Source organism: Rhinolophus sinicus, chromosome 3 (genome assembly GCF_057876585.1).
Source record: "Rhinolophus sinicus isolate RSI-liver-muscle chromosome 3, RSI-T2T, whole genome shotgun sequence".
NCBI classification, from domain to species: Eukaryota; Metazoa; Chordata; class Mammalia; order Chiroptera; family Rhinolophidae; genus Rhinolophus; species Rhinolophus sinicus.
In genome coordinates, this window is record NC_142503.1 from 129,709,527 (window position 1) to 129,733,677 (window position 24,151).

Sequence of the window (24,151 nt, forward strand, 5' to 3'; positions counted from 1 at the left end):
TTAATGAGGATCTTGGCCTTTATGTTTCTTCCAATTGACTTCCTTCACTGCCTAGCACCCGACTACACATGCAAATAACTCTTAAGGCATTTGGATGGTACTGATTTCCCAAAACGAAATGGATGGCCCACTCCAAACATTATAATTTGAGGATGATTTATTTGCATAGAGGCTGTTTACAAAGATATGGGAGTAGGAGGACCACAAGGAAAAGTTGAACAACCTGGGGCTCAGTGACACTCAAACAGTTTACCATCCCTAAGCCAGAAGGGACAAAGGAGGAAACAATTAGGAGAGCCAGGAGGAAAAGTGTCATATAACTCTCCCAAACCCTGTCCTCCAGAGTAATGACACACACATATACAGCCTGTAGATGTTTCATTTTTCTTGAGCTACATATGTAACAGTGAACAATTAATCCCTGAGATGAGGTACACTCTTGTTGTAGAAGATAGTAGATGAAAGCTTCTTCTACTACCATTCTTTTGGTTTATTTTCCCCAGGAAATAGAACTAAAGAGAAGTTAACTGCCACAATGAGTGCATGCTCCAGACATCTGAGTATCAATGTGGCTCTGGAAATGCCACAGATACCACAAGGATGAGAAAATAACTGGACGATAGGATGTTCTATCTAGCTCACACTGAGGGATACAGAGAGCCCCAAAAATCTCAAGATAAAGAACACTGAAGCTGGATTCATTCCCAAATACTCAAGGGAACAAAGCCAAAAGATGCTCAACAAGAGCTCAGGAAGCTTCACTCTAAACATCATGAAAGATAATCAGATTAGATGCACTCCAAATCCTGACAACCTATGTTCATTTTATGCTGTGAGATTTTATCTGAACACCCTGTAGAGCCAGGGTTTGAATTTAGAAGTTTCTGACTCCCAAGTCCACATGTAGCTACTCTTTTTTGAATGTGACAACTGAGCTGAGTTCCGGGTTTGACCCACAGTAATTCTAAACATCATGGTTCCTCCTCTCAGGTAATGGCTTGCTCCAATTTCTAACACCCAACCTTATTCCAGGTGGAAATGAAAGAAGTTGCTAAGTCAGCTAGAGAGAAATGCTACTCGCAGAGATAGAAAGTATCAAAGAGAGGTGATGCTCTTTTTGAAAATCTCTATGGTTGAAAAACATGGTTTTAGAGACTTAAGACTAGGGTAAAGTAGGTATGAAAATAAGGTCAGAGTGAGTCTACAAAAGTCTTTATGAATATTTCTCATAGTCATTAAATTAAATACAAGGATAACATACTGAGTAAAGAGAATATCAATAACTTACATGTCTTCAAATTTAAGACATTTGATATTATACAGTCACTTCTATCTACCATTCACTTTTTGCTAGAAGTTTTTTAGACTTTATCTCCTTCATTGTTTCAATGAGGTACTTAAATTTTTATTTTTCATTTTTTACTAATAACACACATGTCATTTGCTTCAGTGTTAGATCCTCTACTCAAATGTTCAGTATCTTTCTGATTTTATGTGTTGGAGTCCTACTATGAACCTAGATACATTTGAGTAATTTGAAAGATTGAGATTCTTTGGATACTTGATTTGTAGTCTTGTAATAATCCAATGCTGTATGGCCCTTACTTGGCTCACGACTAATTTATATTATAAAATTTATGACAAACATATGACATCAGCATTGCTTTTATACATTTCATCATTCTTCTTCTAAAAGACAATGAAGTCCAGTTCTGAGGGTCAAGTTTATGTCCCCTATACTTTCAAAGGCATGTTTCCTAAAAGGTCTATTCTTTCTCTGTCTTCACTAGAATATATGCAACATGAGTGCAGAGAACTTTTATTCACTGATTCCACCCTCCTCATAATTGAAAGCATGTCTAGCACATATTAGGTTCCCAGCAAAACATTTGTGGCATGAAATCCATCCATTTTACCTTTATTTCCTGGTCCCTACCACCAAGTCTCTCTTATTCTATTTATACCAAAAGGATGATTCAAAATTAACTGATAGAAGAATTTAAACACCCAAAGCTAAAGGGAAAATATACATAGAAATAAATGCATGTACTAAGATGTACTAAAAGAAAGAGGAATCTACATTATGAGGAAGAAATTCTGCATTTCCCTGTCTACACAATATATAAGCTATAGTGTTCAACAAGACTTTGGGATAGCACACAAGAATTACAATTCAGAAAAAGAAAAATGTTTAAACTCAGTACAAGATTTTACTATTCTTTATATCCATCCTTAGTGATTTTATAGAAATTACCTACAGGCCCTGTCTTTCCCACCCCACCCTCCGCCTCATTGCATAACCTCACTTTTCTGTTCCACAGAGATGAGTTCTCCTTAATTTTCCTTTTACTCCTTAAATCTGCAGACCCCACATTCTCCAAAATGCTCCAACTTTGGTGGATAAATCCACCAAAAAGTTAAATAGTATCAAAATAATCCCTCCAAGAAATACAAAAATGAGGACAGAGTTTACAGAATTAAATGGAATCTCAATATCTCAAGCTGAGGCATTTTCCTTTACTTCACAAATTTCAGAGCTTTCCAGGAATAAATGAATAAGTGTATAACTTATTATTGCATAAACAAAAGTACTCACCAAGGATCTTACCTTTGAATAAAGAGCTTTATTCAAAAGCAAATTCTGTCTTCCACCCTAGGGCCACAGGATAACTAGGACAAGGAAGGAAAGGAGAAGAAAAAGAAGAGAGCCCGCAGTTCATCTTTCCTTCTAGCAGTCCATGCTTCAGATATACTAGAATTCACTTTCAGAGTTTTCTGCTACATTATTTTAAACAAGCTTAAAGTTAAAGGTAGAAACAGGCATACAAGGTCTGACAATTAAGTTCGCGAACTTGCCACTGTGCGCTTACGTTGGCAGCACTGTACAAAGAGCTCGGTAAGGTTTCACAGCCTTGGTATAATAATGTCTCACAGATGTGTTCATGTCAATGGGTGGCGATGTCTTGCTGAGTGGCGATCATTATTGTTGCGTGTTTTTGTGCGCCATCGCAAGAATTTCTGAGCTTGAATTAGAGCAATGAACAAACATTAAATTTCTTGTTAAATTTGGCAAGAGTGGAAGTGAAATCTGAAGTCCAAGTTTATGGGGATAATGCCATGAAGAAAACGGCAGTGTGCAAATGGATTAAACGTTTTTCTGAGGGGAGAGAATGCATCACTGATGAAGAGAGGTCAGGGCAGCCAGTAACAAGCAGAACTGACCAAAAAAATTGTAAAAATTCATCAAATTACGTATCAGAATCATCAGCTGACTGTGAGAAGCATAACAGATCAAGTAAATGCTGATAGAGAAACAGTTAGGAAAATCTTAACTGAAAATCTTGGCATGAGAAAGGTGTGTGCAAAAATGGTCCCGAAGGAGCTCACCAATGAACAAAAGCAAAGGAGAGTCAAAGTTTTCCAAGACCTTTTGGAGAGGCAAGACGATGTTTTGGGCCATATTATCACTGGTGATGAAACATGGGTGTACCAATACGACCCTGAAATAAAGAGTCAAAGTGCACAATGGAAGTCAGCCAATTCTCCACAACCAAAAAAGTTCCATCAGTCCAAATCAAAACAATGTTGCTAAACTTTTTTGATATCAGATGGATTATTCATTATAAATTTGTACCAACTGGACAAACAGTTAACCAAGTTTACTATTTGGAAGTGCTGAAAAGGCTATGTGAAAAAGTTAGATGAAAACGACATGAACTTTTCGCCAACAATTCCTGGCTCTTGCATCACAGCAATGCACCAGCTCACACAGCACTGTCTGTGAGGGAGTTTTTAGCCAGTAAACAAATAACTGTATTGGAACACCCTCCCTACTCACCTGATCTGGCCCCCAGTGGCTTCTTACTTTACCCACAGATAAAAGAAATATTGAAAGGAAGACATTTTGATTACATTCAGGACATCAAAGGTAATATGATGACAGCTCTGATGACCATTCCAGAAAAAGTTCCAAAATTGAAGGGTGGACTAGGCGCTGGCATCAGTGCATAGCTTCCCAAGGGGAATACTTTGAAGGTGAATATTGTGATAGTCAGCAATGAGATATGTAGCACTTTTTCTAGGATGAGTTCGCGAACCTATTTGTCAGACCTCATACACTCAGGAAATACCAGAACTGCTCAAGCCCACCCATGCCTATATGTTTTACCAGAAATGCCTGCATGTTTTGCCAGTGAACACAGAGAGGTATTGGGAATGACAGTGCAGCAGCACAAGGCTGGAGTCAAAGCAAAGTCAAAGCATGCAGTGATTTCCAGACCAGAGACCAAGAACAGGAACTGTGGATTCCAGCTAGTGGTATGCTGGTAATGTTTAAAAATACTCCCCACCTTAACCCCCCCTTCCAAAAAAAGGCCCTAATTTGCATTGTTTGCCAATTTCCATGGTTTAAATACTCCCACCACAATATTTTCAAACTCCAACATGAAATCATTGTATATGCAGTTGTTAATGACAGGACGCCATTACCATAAAGATACGCTAAATATGAATAACTTTATAGGTACTAGTAAAACATAGTAAAATATTAGAAAGTGACGAGTGTTTAATATTATGATATTTTAATGCAATTTATGTAATTGAAAATGCATATTTAGTTGTAAATTTAAATTGCAAGTTTAAAAAAGAGCTTACAAAACTTCTGAAAATTTAACAGTAAGCTATTGTAAGCCAGTACGAATGAACCACAGCATACAACTTACCCCAAACAAGCATTTGGGGGAAACAAGTCACCCCACAATTTCAGATGGAGCCATTCTCAACTGCATGACCCAAGTTTTCTACCAGACTTGCCACACCCCAAAAAAGAGTACAAGTACCCAAGGAACACTCCAACTGTTTGAAAACATCCTCTTTCTCCACTTCATGGGAACAATGGAATCATTCAAGATTTTAAAGTGAAGATGACTAAATTTTACTCAACTCACCTAAATTTAGGGTTGTTGTCTTTTTCTATCAATATCCAAAGAGGTGGAAACATATAAGGAAGATTAGCTCAATTTTTGAAAATTAAGTACATTTTCAATGCATTTCTGGGAATAATGTGAGTAAATATGTGATTCTGCAACACTTCAAAGGAAGAATTCACAGAAATTAGAGTTCACGCAAACAGATTATGCTGCTCTTCACAGCTCACTTTCTCAATGTGTAGAAATGATGCCTGCTTGCTGTCAAAACAAAAAATAATGAGGATCGGGGGGATGTAGCTCTCATGGGGGAAATGTTTCAGGGTAGAATTCCCAAAAGGTAAATAGTTTTCTACAAATCTCTTGACGATTTTTTTCTTTTTTAAAAACTAAGCTCAATCAAAGGAGATCTAGTTGATACCGTAAGTAATACAAAATTCAAGATACTTAAGTAGAGAAGTCACAATCTATAAAGAACCTCCAAGGCAGGTGGTCTCCTAAATTATTAAAATAGTCAATGTGTTGACCCCTGGAAGATTTTAATCGAATTCTAAAGCAGAGGTACAGTCACCCATCACCACAAGCCCAGGAGATGCTCTGAAGTACGCTTTCTCCACCTGTTGGGCTATTCTACCTGCGAAAGACCAGCCTCCTCCAAGATTTTGCTGTTGTGTCCATGTGAGTCCAAGAAGGGAAGCATTCCTAAAGCCAGGTCAACTTACAATAGAAGCAAAGACTTCATTTCCAGACTTTAAAAGTTTCAGTAATCTTGTCAAAAATTGTATATAGTCTGTCTCTTTCTCCATCTACTTCCTTACCTCATCCTCTACTCACAGAGTTAATACTTTATGCATATTAATTTTTAATTAAATTTGTATTTCTCCAGATTAGGAACTTTCTTCTTTGACTTGAATTTTAAACAGTTATCTTTTCTTTTCTCTAGTTTGGGGTAGGTAATAAAGTGAGGTCAATTTACAATAGAAGCAAAGACTTAATTTCCAGACTTTAAAAGTTTCATATAAATAGTAAATATAAATGATGCCTCAAATTCAGCATTACTGAGCAGACTCAGAGATGGGATCCTTAACCCTTTTTTTCCCAGTGATAAGCACACTTAGTCAACTTACTTGAAGGTTATATAATAATAAAGAATAAATATGTTTGAGACTGGTGTTTATATAAGGATATTTTTAGTGGTATTTCAGTAGTTAGATCTATCAAGGTTAATATCTCTGTATAATTAATCTCTTATTAAAGTTTAGTTTAAATATAGTTTAATTTTTTGTTGTTTCCTAAGAATTATAAGATGTTTTAGTTTAAGCAACAAGAAAAATACCTAAAACACTATTATGAGGAAAAATTATTTTATTTATTTTTTATTAACAGTGCTTTTAATTAGTTTCAGGTGTACAAAACAATGTAATGTAATAGCTAAACATTTATCATTTATATCCCTCACACAGTTATAACCCCCTACCCCCCATCTACCACCCCTCTGAAGAAAATTTCTTTTAGAACAAACCAGTCATCAAATGGAGTTTTTAAATAACATCTGACTCAGCTCTCTAGTACCTTCAAAGAGTTTTTAAGAAATTAATTTGTTGGGAGGCAAATAGATTTTAAAATAAAACATACTAAAGGTCAAATCCTATAACAATCAATGCTATTATAATCCAAATCATCAAAACCATTAAACTACTTAGGTCAATCAATAAATGTAAATAACATTCTAGAGCAAACAGGAAGCATGGGTAATGTCTTGGACTTTGTTTACACTGGGAATAGACTCATGTTGCTGAAGTGTGTGTGACATAAAGCATGAGAAATGTGATTACACAGGCTAACAGAATGCAGGATTAATGGGAAATGGCAATATCCATTCAGTCAGCCAAGCAGCCAAATATTTATTAATTAACTTACTATTGCTAAGCACTGGGGCAGGTGTTGTAGAAACATAAAAAGAACAAAATAGACTATGTCTTTGTTCTGAAGGATGTTTTAACCCAGTAGAAGAAACCAATGAGCACTTAAGCAAATAGCTCTTATCACACTGTACTGCAATTGCCTTTTACAGTATAAACTCTTATCTCCCAGAAGGTTGTTTTCTAAGGGAGAACCCTTCCCAAAGGAGGTGACCGCCAAAGTGAATCCTGAGGAACGAGGCTATGTTAAGGCGAATCAGTGTACTTCAGAAGGAGGAGGTCCAGAAATAAGGAGGGTATGGTACTCTGAGGGAACCAAAGGGTAAAAAAAAAAAAAAAAAAAAAAAAACTAGAAATATGTAAGGGTCAGATCTCAAAGATTCTTGCAGATCATGGGAGGAAACACTTTGAGGATATTAAGTCAGAGACCAACAATAGAAACAGTAATTATGACTAATTGTTTCGTACTGTTCCATAACACCAGCATCTACTTCTTTGTGGTCCCCTTTGGGGCACAGACCTATCATTTGAAATAACATTATTGTTCAGAAACGCCCTGTGCCTTGGCTTCCAACACTTACATGTAGTGTCTCCCATTGAAGAAGCATTTCAGGGCATCTAGAAAGTAAGCAGCCTCTAAGGACTTGTCTTGCCAAGCAAACCTAGGTGATTGATGGAGAATGCCTTCTACTTAAAACATAGAAATCCTCTGTTTACCTCCTAGACTCTGGTCAGCAGATAAAAGCTTTCTCTCATCACCTCCCTGTGTTGTATTTCCCTTGTCTGGCTTCACCATTCATCTTAGCAGACTACAGAGAGACATGGGAAAGACCAAAAACACATCCCTGGACACTGTGGTGACAGATTTCATTCTCCTGGGCTTATCTCACCCCCCAAATCTGAGGACCCTCCTCTTCCTGGTCTTCTTCACCATTTACATCCTGACGCAGCTGGGGAACCTGCTCATTCTGTTCACTGTGTGGGCTGACCCGAAGCTCCATGCTCGCCCCATGTACATTCTTCTGGGCGTGCTCTCATTCCTGGACATGTGGCTCTCCTCAGTCACCGTTCCTCGCATTATTCTAAACTTCACTGCAGCCAGTAAGGCAGTCCCATTTGGTGGCTGTGTGGCTCAGTTGTATTTCTTTCACTTCCTGGGCAGCACCCAGTGCTTCCTCTACACCTTGATGGCCTATGACAGGTACCTGGCAATATGCCGGCCCCTGCGCTACCCGGTGCTCATGAATGGGAAGCTATGCACCATTCTTGTGGCTGGAGTTTGGGTGGCCGGTTCCATCCATGGGTCTATCCAAGCCACCCTGACCTTCCGCCTGCCCTACTGTGGGCCCAACCAGGTGGATTACTTTTTCTGTGACATCCCTGCATTATTGAGACTGGCCTGTGCTGACACGACTGTCAATGAGCTGGTGACCTTTGTGGACATTGGGGTAGTGGCTGCCAGTTGCTTCATGTTAATTCTGCTCTCCTATGCCAACATAATCCATGCCATCTTAAAGATACGCACAGCTGATGGGCGGCGCCGGGCATTCTCCACCTGTGGTTCCCACTTAACTGTGGTCACAGTCTACTATGTCCCCTGTATTTTCATCTACCTCAGGCCAGGCTCCAAGGGTCCCCTGGATGGGGCAGTGGCTGTGTTTTACACTGTTGTCACTCCATTACTGAACCCCCTCATCTATACACTGAGGAACCAAGAAGTGAAGTCTGCTCTGAAGAGAATAACAGCAGGTCTAGGGGCTGTGAATGAAAATAAGTAACTATGGGCTCAGGGACTACCTACACCACCGTCGCCACCACTCTTTTCAGCTATTGCTGCCTATGGCAAACATTCAACAAATAGATGTTGGTTTAAGCTTAATTGAATGTAATTCTGCTAGGAAGAAGCTCTAGTGCTATATTTAGCCTTTGCAAATAGGCTAGAGCTGTTTTACACTTTTATGACCCATCTCTCAGGAGAAAGCACATTCTACATAAATGTCGAATATGAGGAATAAATGTTCTATCTGGAAGGAGGGGGGATTATTCCAGGCCAATTTGGGAAAAATCAGCAAAATGGTGTCCCATCACCCTTCATCGATTTGCTTCACTCCTAATTTCCCAAACCTCTGGGCATTCAGGATTACTGTGCTCATGTCAAGGCAAATCCATCCTCCCCAAGCACTTGATGTGAATCTCCGTGTGGATCCTCTGTGTTTCCTTCCAGCCCCTTTCTCTCCCCAAATTCTGTTCACTCTGTCTCAGGAATATTTCTCTGACTTCTAAGTTATCCCCTTGTGATCCCCATCCTCATCCATAGCATTACCAGCATTTCCTTTCTAAAACATAGAACTCAATATGTCATTTCTTTCCTTGTAAATATTCACTGGCTCTCCATTGCATATAGATAAAGCCAGACCTCTTAGCTTGGAATTCAAAATCCCCCACAGTCAGATTCCAACATACCCCATCTCCCCAGACATTTCTATCTCCCTCTTCCCTCCAGACCCCATTAATTTACCTGCCTTTTCTTTTTTAACATTCTCTTTACTTAAGACATTGTTGTATCTGAAATACTCTTTTTCCTTCTTCATTTTAGTAAACTGATGTTTTATGCTTCCTTCATGGCCCAGGAAAAATTCTTATTCCTACAAGAAGTTTTCTCTGATTCTCCCAATCAGAACTTATCTCCTCCTCCCCTGTATTCCTACAGTCCTTTGAATTTTGTAATAGCACTTATCATAGGCTGGCCTGTATTATAGTTTAGATCAGAGTCCTTGGAGAACAGAAAGAATGTTTTATTGATATTTATGTTGTAGCCCTTTTTTCCCTAATGTCTACTAATAGGCACTGTAGTAGAGATGGCTAACTGCCCATCAAAATAAATTCTCTCCTTCCTCCCTCAGCAGAGAGCTGTAGCTAGAACATGGGTGCCCCACTATGGACATTTCCCAGTCCATCTTAACAGGTAGGCGTAGTTATATGTCTAAGTAAAGCAAAAAATGAAGAGAAAAAGACAGAGGCCCTTTAAATCCCCTGGAAGTCACTACAGTTGGAGGCTGGAAGGGCTTGCAACAAAGGGAGAGGTGCAAGAGCAACAGCTGCCCATCTTTTTATCTGCATCTCTCTCGTCAGAAGCAATAAAATTGCCACTTGTGACATGAATAAAATAATGATAGAAATCAGAGCTAATGGATATGTCTTTTGTATAATACCTAACCTTGGGGACCTTATTATTGTTGCCAGAGGAGATGAGATGCTATGAAGCCTGTCAGATCTTGGGGTCATATGCATGTTTAATCCATAAAACCTAACTACTCTTAGAGGTGTGTGTATACCATTACTACCTTAATCAATAAACATAACTACTCTTGTGGAATGATTTTTGTGAAACGCGGCTAGAAATGTGTCAGGTGATTTTTGTGAAACATGGCTAGAAAGGTGTCAGGTGAATCCGTGAAACTAGATTAAATCATGAACAACTTAAGAAATTATGAACCTGTACCTGTGCCATCCCACTTCACAAACTACCTCCTCACACACAGTCTGGTTGCAATATACATACCTGGACCCATAAAATTCAACAGTTTCCTTTCTGAAACCTAGTGCAACTGAAGTCATGCTTCCTGAAATAGTGGAAGCTGCAAAATACTCATACAAGGAAAGATAAGACTGTGAAAAGGTAAGACAAACATTTTTGCCTGATTCCATCTACCTGTACACACCTTGGCCAGTTCTTCTCACAAACTTGTTACAAACAAGTTTTTTTCTTCCCCTGATTACCACTATTCTCCTGTGGTCCAAATTTGACCTGCTACCTGTTTTTTGTATAACCTGCAAGCTAAGAATGGGTTTTTGATTTTTTGAATAGTTGGAAAAAAAGTAGAATAAGTTTTTATTATGCATGAAATTCAAGTTTCAGTGTCTACAAATAAAGTTTGTATGGCCATGTCCATAATACGGCCATGTCCGTAATACGGCCATGTCCATTTGTAATGTATTACTTATGGCTGCTTTCATGTACAATGACACACTTGAATAGTTACAATAGAAACTGTATGGTCCTCAAGGCCAACAATATTTATTATCTGGACTTTACAGAAAGTTTACCAACCTTTGCTCTAGACACTTCAACACCAAGGTGACTGGAGCTATAGAGATTATTACTAAAGTATGGTGGCAGGGGAAACAGATCACATTCAGGATATTATCTTAAGATATAGACCATTACCAGACTTTTGAAGGAAGTTTGGAGAAAGGGTTCAGATAGTTTCAAAGATCAGACTAGCAGAAAAGAAATCAGACCAATCTGAAAGTATTCAAAGAAACAGGACTAAAAAATACTAGTAAAAATCACTGCTTAGGGAGCATGACTAAAAATATTGTAGATAGTTGGGTTGGATGACTTCTCATGTCCCTCTAATCCTGAGATTCTGTTTCTCTTAGTCTATATAGATCTATGTTAGCACCTTAGAAATTCAAAGAAATATGAGTTTCATAAAATGTGAAAGTGCCAATAAGAAAACATCTTTTGACCAACGACAACCACATTAGCTGTCCTTCCTTTTTCCCCCCCAAATTTGTTTTTGGAAGATAAAAGAAATCATAGATATGTAAGCCTCAATAAGCCCTGTTAAGCCCCACAGACTTTGTCCCACCTAATGCTACAAAATTCTAAAAAGTTAGAAATAAGGGAGTTTCCCAGGAAACAAAACCATGAATATTGGTCTTGTTTTATCACAAGAGTGCTGTTATAATATTCCCCGAGGTAATTGTCTCACCCACTGTAATTGACTCTGGGGAAAATAAAAGAAGTAACAGAACACAAGAGAGACAAACCTTAGCAGTTACCTTCAGTGGGAGCCACAACTGTTCCCTCAGTTTGTAAGGAAACTGGAAGAGGACGTCTATAAATAAGCAGGTAAATAATAGATCAAGTTTCAATAGTTTGGGCCTTCATTTTGATCCAGCCAGAACTGATAAATTGGGTCTTCTGCCATGATCTCTTCACAATAACTACTGCTGATCCCATTAGATCCAAAATCATTGAAATCTTTCTAGAAACAGGTTTTTATCTCGCCTCTCAGATTGCAAAAGGATTTTCTATGGACACTGACACCTCCAGGTGAAGGTGGTACTCTCTTCCTCAAGTAGCACCTATCATTGTCTGATCTCATTTTCTAGAGTTAAACATCACCTACAAGACTTGATCACTGATGTGGAGAGATGCTGAAAAGAGAGGAAGATATTGCCAACTATAGATGACCACAGAGTGAGTTTCAGATACAGATAAATGATAGGTCCAAACACTGTGCAAAATGTTTCTCTACTCTCAGTCACTTTATCTCTCAATCTTTTCTTGATTAATTATTCAATATATTTCTTTCTGTTCTCACAGAAATTTTTTTTTGTTATTGCTCTGCTAAGTCTAACTATACAACTAACATTTCGCTATTTTATATCAGGATAACACTCTCTCCCCAATCCTTTCATTGGCTACATTTTTCTCCAAAACTACTCTTCTTCAGAGAGTCATTCACTGTCTAGATTCAACACCAACCAAAGCAGGTAAGAGCATCTGGAGTACTGTGGTTGTTCCCACTTGTCTCCTTGCTGTTTGGTCTTTGTCAGGTCCCTTCTCCCACCTGTTAAGACAAGTTCTCTGCCCACAGTTTGAAGGATGGGTGTGAGTAAAACTGTAATCTGATTTCTGTGTTAGTGAATGTTTTAAACACATAGTTCAAACTCATTGCTAATAAGGGTTTTATATTTTAATGAAGACTTGTAGTCTCATTTCTTAGACTTAGTAACTCAAATTTTTCTCATCTCATTGTACTTATGTATATGTTCTTTGCAACGTTACTCCTCTTTAGATTATTTTCAGTTTTACCTGTCTCATTGTAAAATTCAGAAAATAGCAATAGATTATATAAGTTTCTAAATATTTGAGATGTTTTGTATAAATTAAAAGAGAGTGCTTTGAGTTGATTTTCAAAAAATAATATATTTTTTTTATTTTCTTCATGGCCATTTGAGAGATAGATGACTAGAGTTAGGTATGTAATTTGGAACCAGAATTAAGCAAACCTCATCTGCTGAAGTGGGGTCAAGCCTGTGCCCTTTGCCTCATTAGAAAAGGTGCCTAATCCCCTGGGCAAATCATCAATCACTAACAATTTCTTTAATGATCAACATTGTTGATTTATAGTCATTTTGTGATCCACTAATGATTCCCATCTTTTTCAAACATGATTGTACTACATGACCTTTTATATTTGGTACCAGATCACAGTTCAAAAACACATTGCACCAATATCTTCACAGTCAAGTTCTCTGTAAAATGAAAATATTGCTAAGCACCCAGCAATGGTCTATTTTTTTAAAAAAACACTCGATGTGATAGAATTCCAGACAACGAAAGAAGATGGGCTACTTTACGGATTCATGATAAAGAAAATTTCACTCTTGTTTGATTTTAGAACATGCACTTAATTCTACTACATTTAGGTTTAAAAATAGGGGGCAGCAACACCAGTTTGGAATCTTTGACAGAATGAACCACCAAACTCTTAAAATCGTTATTTTGATCATAGACAAAACTATGGCCTCAAGGACACTAACGATTAATGTTTTAATGAATTTTTAAAACTCCTAATGAGTTAGCAACCTGAAATAACATGATTTACTAAATTATTTTGGCTTATTTGTTGGAAGTAATGGTAAGTAAAATGTAGAAAAAGTACTGAAGTGGAAACCATAAAGCCTAGTTGGAGTCCTTACTCTACATGGCTATGGGACGCCTCTGTCATCTAACTCCTTCAAGGATCATGAGAACACTACAGAGATGTAAAATACCATCATTATTTTGTGAGTTCATATCACCCTAGTCCATTGAGATTTCATTAGTGCAATGTTTCTTTCTCTTTGTGCCATGTTCTCCTATCTATCTAACTAGCTAGCTAGCTATCTCTATCTCCAGTTTTGTTATTGAAATGAATTAAGGCATCTCAGCGCCACATCTGGGATATCAGTGACTCGAAGTAAGAAGAGGGTGTTCAGCCAGTGATACCAAGTTTCATGCTTGGAGGTCTATGATACTGGCATGACAAATCAGAGGTTAAAAAAAAGTTGTCCTGTGAGTCTTTATAACTAAATGAGGAAGAAAAATTGTTAAAGAAACGAATAGAGGAAAACTTAATTGCGACTGGAATGAAATCACACCTAATAAAACAGAATTACACACAGAGCTACATGCCTTCCCATGATGGCTCTAAAACCTAAGGGCAAGATTAGGAAATACATTCTCTCGGGTTGAACATAACAAGAGTCAGCATATACACATACCAAATCATTACGTCGTGCACCTGAAACTAATATAATGTTAATGTAAATTATACCTCAATGTAAAAATACAAATTTAAAAATTTTTAAGTTTAGGTTCTGTGAGATAATATGCTAATTTGATAGATTTCTTTTTCATAGGAAAAATATCCCCAAAGGCTATGGTTTTGTCATTATACTGTAACCAGTTTTGGACTAACCTGGCAACCTTATGCCAACAGTCTTTTTTTTTTTTTTTTCAGTGCCTATAAATACTCTCTCCTTCAAATGCTCTTGGTAACTCTATGTTCTAACTAGTTTGCTCATTCTTGAGTTAATAAATCTTTGACATATATTTAAAACCCACACAAGAATCAACACAATATGTGTGGATTGGAATTCCCTATCTATGGGAAATTTCCGGGGGGGGGGGGGGAAATAGTTCCACAAGAAAAATTCAGAGAACAGAGAATGTTCCCTAATGCAAATAAGAAGACAGTATGGAAAATAAATGAGGGAAAAAAGCATTAAGGAATCCCAAAAAGTTATGAAATGTGCTGAAAAGAAGAATGCCATTAGAAATAATAAAGGTAATCTAAAACAGATATAGACTCAGGAAGGAAATAATAACAGTAAAACTTTGTCCATGTATCCCCACTACTGTCCAGAAGAAAAAGGTATTGTATCTGAAGGGAAGATTGAAGTATAAAGATAAAGGTACTGTGTAATTCACTAGGTGTAATTAATTGAGAGCTGTTGAAGCTCCATCAAATTCCTTTTGCCCTGATTCAAAATTCAGAAATATACACCTGATTCCTAATTTGATTTCCAAGGACCTTGATATTACATAGTAAGTGGTTGCCCTGGGCGCTTACTATGGCACTCCCACACCATTTCAGTCATGGGAGTAAGATCTCCCACTGTAGGTTAACAAAATTGTTGTTTGGTTTACAAGTCATTCTCTCAGGTATTTGAATAGAGTGAATTGATTTCCCAATGCCTGATTACCCTGGGGAAACCTGACCAAATCAGATTTCTAAATCTGCAGAGTTTAACATCAGACCTTTTCTACCTCAGAAAACTATAGCATCCCATGTCTGCCAGACCAGAGCAGCCACCTGACTTCTCACTATGGCTGTCCCGCTTTGCTTCCTTCTCTCTTCTCTTTCTTTACCATGTCCCAAGGCAAAATTATTATGTAAAAAGAAACCAAAATACATAGCACTAAGTACCAACCACAACTTTACTTATATGTTTACTGCCTCATGGGCATTCTTTTCTACAAAGAACCTGGAGAGTAGACTTATACAGCATCAAGCACTATTACATGTAACTAATCATTTAATCAAAATTCTATTCCATTCTCTCTACTACAAAGAGGGGGAAAGAATTTTCTCATTTCCTTTCTGCATACTCCCCACTCTGCATAAGTTTCTGCCCTGGCAGAGATAAGAACGAGCTAGTGGCCTCTGGAAGTTTCTGAACTGGCAGAGCATTTAACAAAACAAATATCCCTTTCCACCACGTGTCATTCCCAGTAAACCCTTAATCTTTGGCAAAAGTACTCTAGGTGCAAACATTTTCTGTCAAGGTCCAGAGAGTAATTGTTTTAGGCTTTGCAGGCCAAATGCAATGACTCCACTCTGCCATCATAGCACCAAAGCAGCCACAGACAATATATAAGTAAATGAGCATGACTGTACTCCAAAAAAACTTTACTTACAAAACAGGCCAGCTCCTGCCATAGAACATATTTTCTCCCTACTTGTCATCGCTCCACATAAGAGAGAAACTTCCCTGCCCCTCTCCTGGTTTTTACAATCCCTTTCCCTAATTGCCCCTCACCTTCCTCTCACCACCAATGCTAATTCCTGTTTTGTCTATTCTCTAGGTAGGATCTCTCTAGAGGATGGAAAGAGTCAACAGTACATTGTTGACTGAGTTCATCCTGACAGGCATTCCCTACCCACTCAGGCTAAGGACATTTCTTTTTGTGTTCTTTTTGCTGATCTACATCCTGACTCAGCTGGGGAACCTGCTCATTCTAATCACTGTCTGGGTAGACACACAGCTCCATACCCGTCCCATGTACATTTTTCTTGGCATTCTCTCCATCATTGACATGGGCATCTCCACCGTCATTGTCCCTCGTCTCATGATGAACTTCACTTTAGGTGTCAAACCCATCTCATTTGGTGGCTGTGTGGCTCAGTTGTATTTCTATCACTTCCTGGGCAGCACCCAGTGCTTCCTCTACACCTTGATGGCCTATGACAGGTACCTGGCAATATGCCGGCCCCTGCGCTACCCGGTGCTCATGAATGGGAAGCTATGCACCATTCTTGTGGCCGGAGCTTGGGTGGCCGGCTCCATCCATGGGGCTCTCCAGGCCATCCTAACCTTCCGTCTGCCCTACTGCGGGCCCAACCAGGTAGATTACTTCTTCTGTGACATCCCTGCAGTTTTGAGGCTGGCCTGTGCTGATACAACAGTCAACGAGCTGGTGACCTTTGTGGACATCGGACTGGTGGTTGCCAGTTGCTTCTCCCTGATCCTCCTCTCCTACATACAGATCATTCAGGCCATCCTGAGAATCCGTACAGCTGATGGGCGGCGCCGGGCCTTTTCCACCTGTGGAGCCCATGTAACCGTGGTAACCGTGTACTATGTGCCCTGTGCCTTCATCTACCTGAGGCCTGAAACCAACAGCCCCCTGGATGGGGCAGCTGCCCTATTCCCCACAGCCATCACTCCTTTTCTCAACCCTCTCATCTATACTCTGCGGAACCAAGAGGTGAAGCTGGCCCTGAAGAGAATGATAGGAGGTCCTGGGACTAACAGTGATGTTTGAAAGTGCCTGTCCCTCACTGGGGACACCTTCACATTTACAATTATTCTAATGTTTAGATTTCAGACAGCTTTTTTCTTTCTTGATTTTTCTTTTTTGTGTAGCCATATAGTATCAATACATCAAGATCAAACACAGTTTCAGGCAAAATACTACTTTCTAGCCGTTCCTTAGTGTTCTTCCCAGGTAAACAACTCAGCTGCTACAAGAGTGAAGAGTGAGACTAAAGCCACTTAGGAGATAGCAAAACCTGGTACATTTAGACATCCAGAGGATTGACATCTAGGCTGGAATCGGTCAAGTCCTAATAGGATGGACTATAGGTCTTTTGATGGGAGAATGTTCTTCAGTTCTGTTGCAATTGGATATATACCTTAGGAGCTAGTGCTAGAAGAGAAACTATAGATGCCCTGCTTTGTGCATTTTAAAAGGTCTGGCTTGGGGAACTTCCTGAGGCCAGTATGGGATATAAAGAGGAGCTACAGTCCTTTCTCTACCTTGCCTGCTGAAGAAATAAACCTTTTCTTAAACTGGTACTTTCACAAACCAAACCAAATTAAACAATCCAAAAAAGAATGCAATAAAATATTTTCAAATGTCCCAGTAATAATTCCCCCATACCCAAAAGTAAAGCTCAATATGAAATTTCCCATTAAAAGAAAATAGGGCAATTAATCAGGGCACCAGGATAATTTATCCAAATTAGTATTTCATGTCTATTTAGATTCATGAGGTTGACAAGCTTTCAGTGAGTTAGGCCAGGGCTTAATCAATGTGGGCAAATTTCATGCTATATCTCTCGTTTTAACCCTTTCGCACCTCCAATCTTATCCTATTATGCTTCTGCCTCATGCTCCGTTTTTTATGTTGGATGGTTGCTTTATCCATGTGATAAAATCATGTTATCAATAGAGCAAAGTCTCTTGGTCATAGCAGAGAGTCACTAGTTTGGTCATGTGAATGTTCCTCTCCAAATGACTCAGAAGTTCACCTATTGATCTAGGAGAAAACCAGCCATATTCCCTTCGATGAAGCGAACGTACACAATTCCTCAATATTCTATACTGAAAACAAACAATGCGCTAGATATCAACTCCCTCAAACTACAAAATTACTTATGAAATATCTTAATCTTTCAAAATAGTTAACAAATAAAATGGTTGACTATTTAATTACAAAAATAAACTTAAATCTGTAGCTTATGAATCAAAAAGTTTCCAAAGGCTGTTATACATCTTGTTCCCGTTTTCACAGGTGCTTAGCACAATTGCTATCATAGCTGTTGTTTTAAAAATTAATAAAATAATATTATCACATGTCTTTATTCAGTTCCATGGATGGAATATTTTAGGCCGAATGATCAAGTCAAACAAAAAGAGCAGGATTTTGGTAAGCCACATGGGGGTCTTATTTAAGGGGTGCAAAAGGGGAAGGCAGTAGGAGGCAGGGGAAACTGTTGATCACATGGGCTATTGGAGAAGTCATATAAGAAACTTATATTTGCTTGTGACTCCAAGGGCTATGATCTAGAAAATGTGCTTGCACGAAAGGGATAGTGTCAGTTGAGGGTCACCTGGCCATATAGAAACATGCAAATAAACAGTATGACATGGAAACCATGGAAACCTAACTGTCATCTTACTTTTTCTGAGGAGGAAGGTTTATTTTCTCACTGGAAGGTATATACTAGTTTATTTCTGTCTCGAAGGGAGATGCCAATGACACCTCCATGACAGCCACACCAGGGATGTGCTCCATTCTGCAATTTGGGGATGCCCTGTTGACCAATTTTCCATCTATTGCCCACATAAGACTATGGTTGTAAGTGTAACTCTTCTATCATTGTCTTTGTAAGTGGGCAGGGATTTGTGTCTATTTTATTCACCACTGAATCTCCAGCACTAAGAAGAGTGTATCAGCATAGCAGGTGTTCAGTATTTGCTGCATTAGTGAATGAATACAGTTAAATCTCTTTTCCTTTCACTTTATGAAAGGAGACCATGAGAACCCCCATTTTATCCACCTCTTCTTACCTTGCACCTCTCAACTTCTGTAATCTGTACTTTTTAATTGTAAGAGTTGATCAAATTTATACTCTATTCTATAACCATCAGTAGGCCTTTATTATTCTGTTTATGGTGATTCCAAATACGGAAAACCATTAAAAAGCATTTACCTAAAGGGTATCACATTATGACTGTAAATGTTATTCCTATAGTCAGTTAAGATGTGCAGCATATTAAGTGAAATGTCAGGTCTAGATTGTCCCAGTCTGAGTGAGTGTGGGTGGGGTGTGAGCATGCCCTGCGATGGAAGGGGTGTCCTGCTCAGGTTGGTTCCTACTTTGTGCCCTGAGCTGCCAGCATAGGCTCAGGCCCTCAAGATACAATACTGGAGTCAACAATTTGGAAAATCATTATCTTACTTGTTTTTATTAACCTTTCTTAGATGTCTGTATCACTCACAATTATTTCAGTGTTTAATATGAAGTATGTGGGGCCATTATTTAGAAGTTTGGTGATGTTTTTTTACGAGAAATATGATGTAGTTACTTAACTCTTGTTTATATCAATTAGCCCATGGTAAAATTGGTTTCATTATATATCATTTTGCTTAAAGTCATAATTTCCAAGAAACTATTGAGGATGTTAAGTGAGAACTTACTACAATAGATACACCAAAAACATACATACATAAAATACAATGTGTGTGTGTGTGTGTGTGTGTGTGTGTGTGAATGAATGCCCATTCCCACGCTCTCACCTACAATAAATCACATCAACTAATTTTTGCCAAGCTGTTGAGAAGCTTATTTTTGTTTTAATGTATCTAACTATAGAGAGATTATCTTTTATTAGATTTACCTATAATTCAGAATTCCTCTTCTATCATTTGTCTGTTTATATCACTTGCTTATTTTTTATTGAGTTGTTTACTTTTCCCTATCAATTCATGAGAGCTTTGTATATTAGAAAAGTCATCTGTTGATTATATGAGTACAACTATTTTCTTCCAACTGTATCACTTGTTTGTGTTTATTCTGTGTTTTTCTTATTCCGAATTTTTTATTTTTGTGCCATAATCTTTTCCTTTATGGATTCTGGGCTTCTGTCTTGCTTAAGAAGCTTGCTCCCCACCCCAAGATTTTCTAGTGTCCTTAATTTTTTTGTAACATTTTTATAATTTTGTTTTATTCATTTATATCTTTATTTCATCTGAAATTTATTTTTGCATATAGTATGCAATAAAAACATGGAATTATCTTTTCTCTTATAGAAAAACAATTGCCACTTAAAGAACAAAAGAAAGTGAGCCAAACCAATGGCAAAGATTTTGTCCTTCTCGGCCTGAAACTTAAAAATTAACTCATGGATCCTAAATTTTTCTTACCGATTTCCTCTGGGAAGCCCTAGTAACCAAAAGACCATACAAGGTAGAAATGACAGAATAAAAATTAAAAACATTACAGTGACATAGAAAGGGGTTGCTTCTAAAAGCTGAAAGCTCTTCAGAGGAGATAAAATACCCGGCAGACAGGGTGGCAGACACCTTCCTCTCTTACCTTGTCTGTCCCTTCCACAGTACAGTTGCCACAATGTAGGCAGTGTTTCTGCACCCTGAGGATGCTCAGTCGATGTGATGGATTCCTCTCCTGATCCCTTTGGACCAAAGTTTAAGTATCTCAAAATGACAGGTGAAACGGAGTAAGTTAGGAAATCTGTCCTCGGTAAGCTTTATGCTAATTATAGCCTCTGGGTTAATTTTCCTGTACTTTCAGTAATCAGTTTGGTCTTTTCAACATTTCTCTGCATCTTCTGCTAAGCTAAGAAGACAGTGTTCAAGGGGGCATGGCCAGCATGGTCGGCAGCTGGACCCATGTCAGAGAAGGGATCATGCTGCTTGGAGTGGGTCTGCCCCAGGACAATGTCACTCCTGTCTCCTGATAGTGACACTTCTGCCCACTGTTGGTGCTTGGCAGTTCTGGGATTCGTACCTGTAAAGGAGAATTTCACCTACAAACCCCTCTCTGTCACAAGCCCCCCTCAAATGAGAGGGTGCTAGAAACCCAAACACTCAGAGCCACTCACGGTCAGCACCCTTGAGAGTTTTATTAAAGCAGCAGGTGGGCAAATGGGCTCAGCAGACCCTGGAGCATAACTGCCCACACCAGGCTCACAAACCTCTCTCTGACCTTCTCTTCCACCCTAGGGAGTGAGAGCTTGAGGAGAAAAGGAGCCAAACCCTAGAAAAATATTTAGCATTGGTTCTCTCTCTTTCTCTCTCTCTCTCTGGAGGAAAGATAAGGCAATTAGACAGGGCAAGTACTAAAGGTGTCAAAGGAGGCTGGTGACAAGCCTCTCTCCCCTCTGCCTCCACTATCCCTCAGAGCAGGTTTAGGGGCTGGGACGTAGGGAACAGTGAGGCAGTCCAGGCTCTGGGGGGAGAACCTAGACTAGCTAGGACCAAACAGGGCCTCCCAGTGGGAATGGGGTGGGGGGGGTGGGGGGCAGAACCACAGTCATCCTTGATGAGATGCTTAGAGATGATTCCTCCAAGAGAATTGAATGTTTCCCCACACAGACCACCCTCACATATCCCCAGGGGTTAATGCCTTGGTAGTAAGTGTGGTGAAAAGGCCTCTGGGTAGAGATTACATTGAGGGACTTTGAAGATGATGAGGTGGCAGTTACTCACAGTTGGACCCTTGCAGAGGGTTACCTGTGTTAGGAAACAGGCTGCAAAAAAGGTCTTGGTCTTCTTACAGCTATTCTCAGTGGCCAGCCCTCGAACCATCATCATCACGTCACAGTGATATTTGTACTTATCAGAGACCTTTGCTATGGGTCTGTCAACATGATGACAAGGAAGTTGTGGGTCTCGGAGAAGCCAGACTCATCCGTTAGGAGAAGCAAGAAGAGGATCCATGTCAGAAGCATGTCTTCTGTTAGAAAAAGGAGAAAAGTGACAAAAAGGAGAAATTTGTCTATTACCTCAGAACAGCAGACCTTCGTGTGCTCAAAGCCCCCAACACAGGATTACAAATGCTTTCAGCTTGTCTCTACTTACACTTGCTCTCCTGCACTCAGCCCAGAAAATCACTATAGTTCATCCGCCTTCCATCTCCTTCACCATCCATCTTTCTTTTCTTCTCTCCAGGTCCTTCTTTCATTTTCTCCCATCCCACTGCCAGGGCCCAGCACATTCTTAATCATCCTTCTTAAGACTACACTTATGGGGGCCGGCCCGGTGGCTCAGGCGGTTAGAGCTCGGTGCTCCTAACTCCGAAGGCTGCCAGTTCAATTCCCACATGGACCAGTGGGCTCTCAACCACAAGGTTGCCAGTTCAATTCCTCGAGTCCCTCAAGGGATGGTGGGCTCTGCCCCCTGCAACTAGCAACGGCAACTGGATCTGGAGCTGAGCTGCGCCCTCCACAACTAAGACTGAAAGGACAACAACATGACCTGGGAAAAAGAAGTCCTGGAAGTACACACTGTTCCCCAATAAAGCCCTGTTCCCCTTCCCCAATAAAATCTTTAAAAAAAAAAAAAAAAAAAGACTACACTTATGAAAGAAGTTGGAGTAGAGGGATCTGTCACTCAGTGAAGTGGGCACTTACCACCCCCTTGTGGTCTTACATAAGAGGGCAAAACTGAATCCCAAGTGATGTTTGGTCCTCACTCAGACAGTAACATTAATTTATACAGTGATTTACGGTGATTCTTTGAAAATTGTAATGTGTACGTGGCTATCTGGGGATCTTATTAAAATGCAGATTCTGATTCTGTCGAATTGGAATGGGACTTGAGATTTTCATTTCTAACAAGCTGCCAGGTGATTGATGCTGTTAGACCAAGCCCACACTTTAAATAACAAGGCTTTAGAGTTTACAAAGGCCTATCACATATATAAGGCCATCACCCCGTCCATGAGGTAAGGAGGTAGTATGGTAAGCCATTTTTAGTAACTGAATTTCAGAAAGGTTAAATGAAAGGCCCAAAGCCATACAATGTCTTGGAGCTGAACACAAATCTTAGAACCTCTGGAAACAAGGGAAAGTCTCTGCTCTGTTCCAATTTAGATTAATCCACCAGTCCACTCTATTACCGACGAAAATAGAGCCCTTCCATTGGAAACCTGCTTCATGTCTGCACAGGACAAAAGTTTCACCAATTTTCCTTTTCATGTTCATTTTGCTTACTTGTAAGAACCTCATTTATCCCTTTACACACTCCTATTTTTCTTTCTTCTCTCTAGAGCCAAGGAAGAGTCACCATATGTACTTCCACCCATCCAGTGAAAGACCTCACATACCCAGTCTCAAATAACCTGTATGTGCTCCTTTACTTGGCCCCAGGCTCAAGCTTCTGGAGAATTAGGTCCTAGGGATTCTGTGGCTGGAACGGTTTCTGAGCCTCTCTCCTCTTAGGCTGTGTTGCTATAGCACCCAGCTGTAAGAAGCTAGGACCTGCATGGGGTGAGGCTGTGTAACTTGGGTACTGACCCACCATTTTTGATGCCGCAGGATGCTGAGACTCTCTGACACCCAAAGCACACCTCATTCTATGCTCCATTTAATGAATCTAAACATCAAGAGCAGAATTTTCCTGGGGATAAAAGACCTCACAGTGCATGAAGTATGAAGAGAAGCAATGGGAAAAAGCCTGGACTCTTGGTCCCCCAAGGCAGTTTTGTCTCCACTTTCTGGACCTTTCTGCCAAAAGTTATATAGAGAAGGCGCTACGATAGACTCAGAGGGTCCACTTGCCTGCATGCAGCCAAGCCAAAAAAAAAGAGACACGAGCAGGACTTTGCAGCAAAGAAAGTAAAGGCTTATTTAAGGAATTGGTGCCAAGCCCAGAGACACAGGTGAACTAATGATCTCAAAAACCTGGTTCTCTGGTGGCCTCTAGCAGCTAGGTTATGTAAGGGGCAAATCATTAATCATGGTTGCTATGGGAGTTGGTGTCATGGGCTCTACTGATTGGTCGGGGCTAAGGCAGGGGGCGATTGATCATAGCTCCAGGTCTGGTGTCAGTCATGGCATGTTCTGTCTGGTTCCCAGGCGACGTGGTCCATGGGGCCGTTCTGCTTTCATGAGTCTGGAGCTGAGACATAAAGGAGGCTAAGGTGTTAGCTT

At 39.6% G+C, this 24,151-nt stretch overlaps 2 protein-coding genes across 2 annotated transcripts; both read left to right on the top strand.

Annotated features, from left to right (window-relative positions):
• The first annotated feature begins 6,465 nt into the window (after nt 1–6,465).
• LOC109435604 (olfactory receptor 10G2) lies at nt 6,466–8,650 on the top strand. The gene has a single exon (XM_019713589.3). It carries the CDS (start codon nt 7,669–7,671, stop codon nt 8,623–8,625), a length of 957 nt encoding a protein of 318 aa, XP_019569148.3. The 5' UTR covers nt 6,466–7,668; the 3' UTR covers nt 8,626–8,650.
• A 7,423-nt stretch (nt 8,651–16,073) lies between these two features.
• On the top strand, nt 16,074–17,556 carry OR10G3 (olfactory receptor family 10 subfamily G member 3). The gene has a single exon (XM_019713588.3). It carries the CDS (start codon nt 16,074–16,076, stop codon nt 17,013–17,015), a length of 942 nt encoding a protein of 313 aa, XP_019569147.2. The 3' UTR covers nt 17,016–17,556.
• Nucleotides 17,557–24,151: the final 6,595 nt, after the last annotated feature.

Excerpts from the sequence above, each read along its gene's own strand:
- LOC109435604 (XM_019713589.3), top strand. The coding sequence starts at position 7,669 with ATGGGAAAGACCAAAAACACATCCCTGGACACTGTGGTGACAGATTTC.
- OR10G3 (XM_019713588.3), top strand. The coding sequence starts at position 16,074 with ATGGAAAGAGTCAACAGTACATTGTTGACTGAGTTCATCCTGACAGGC.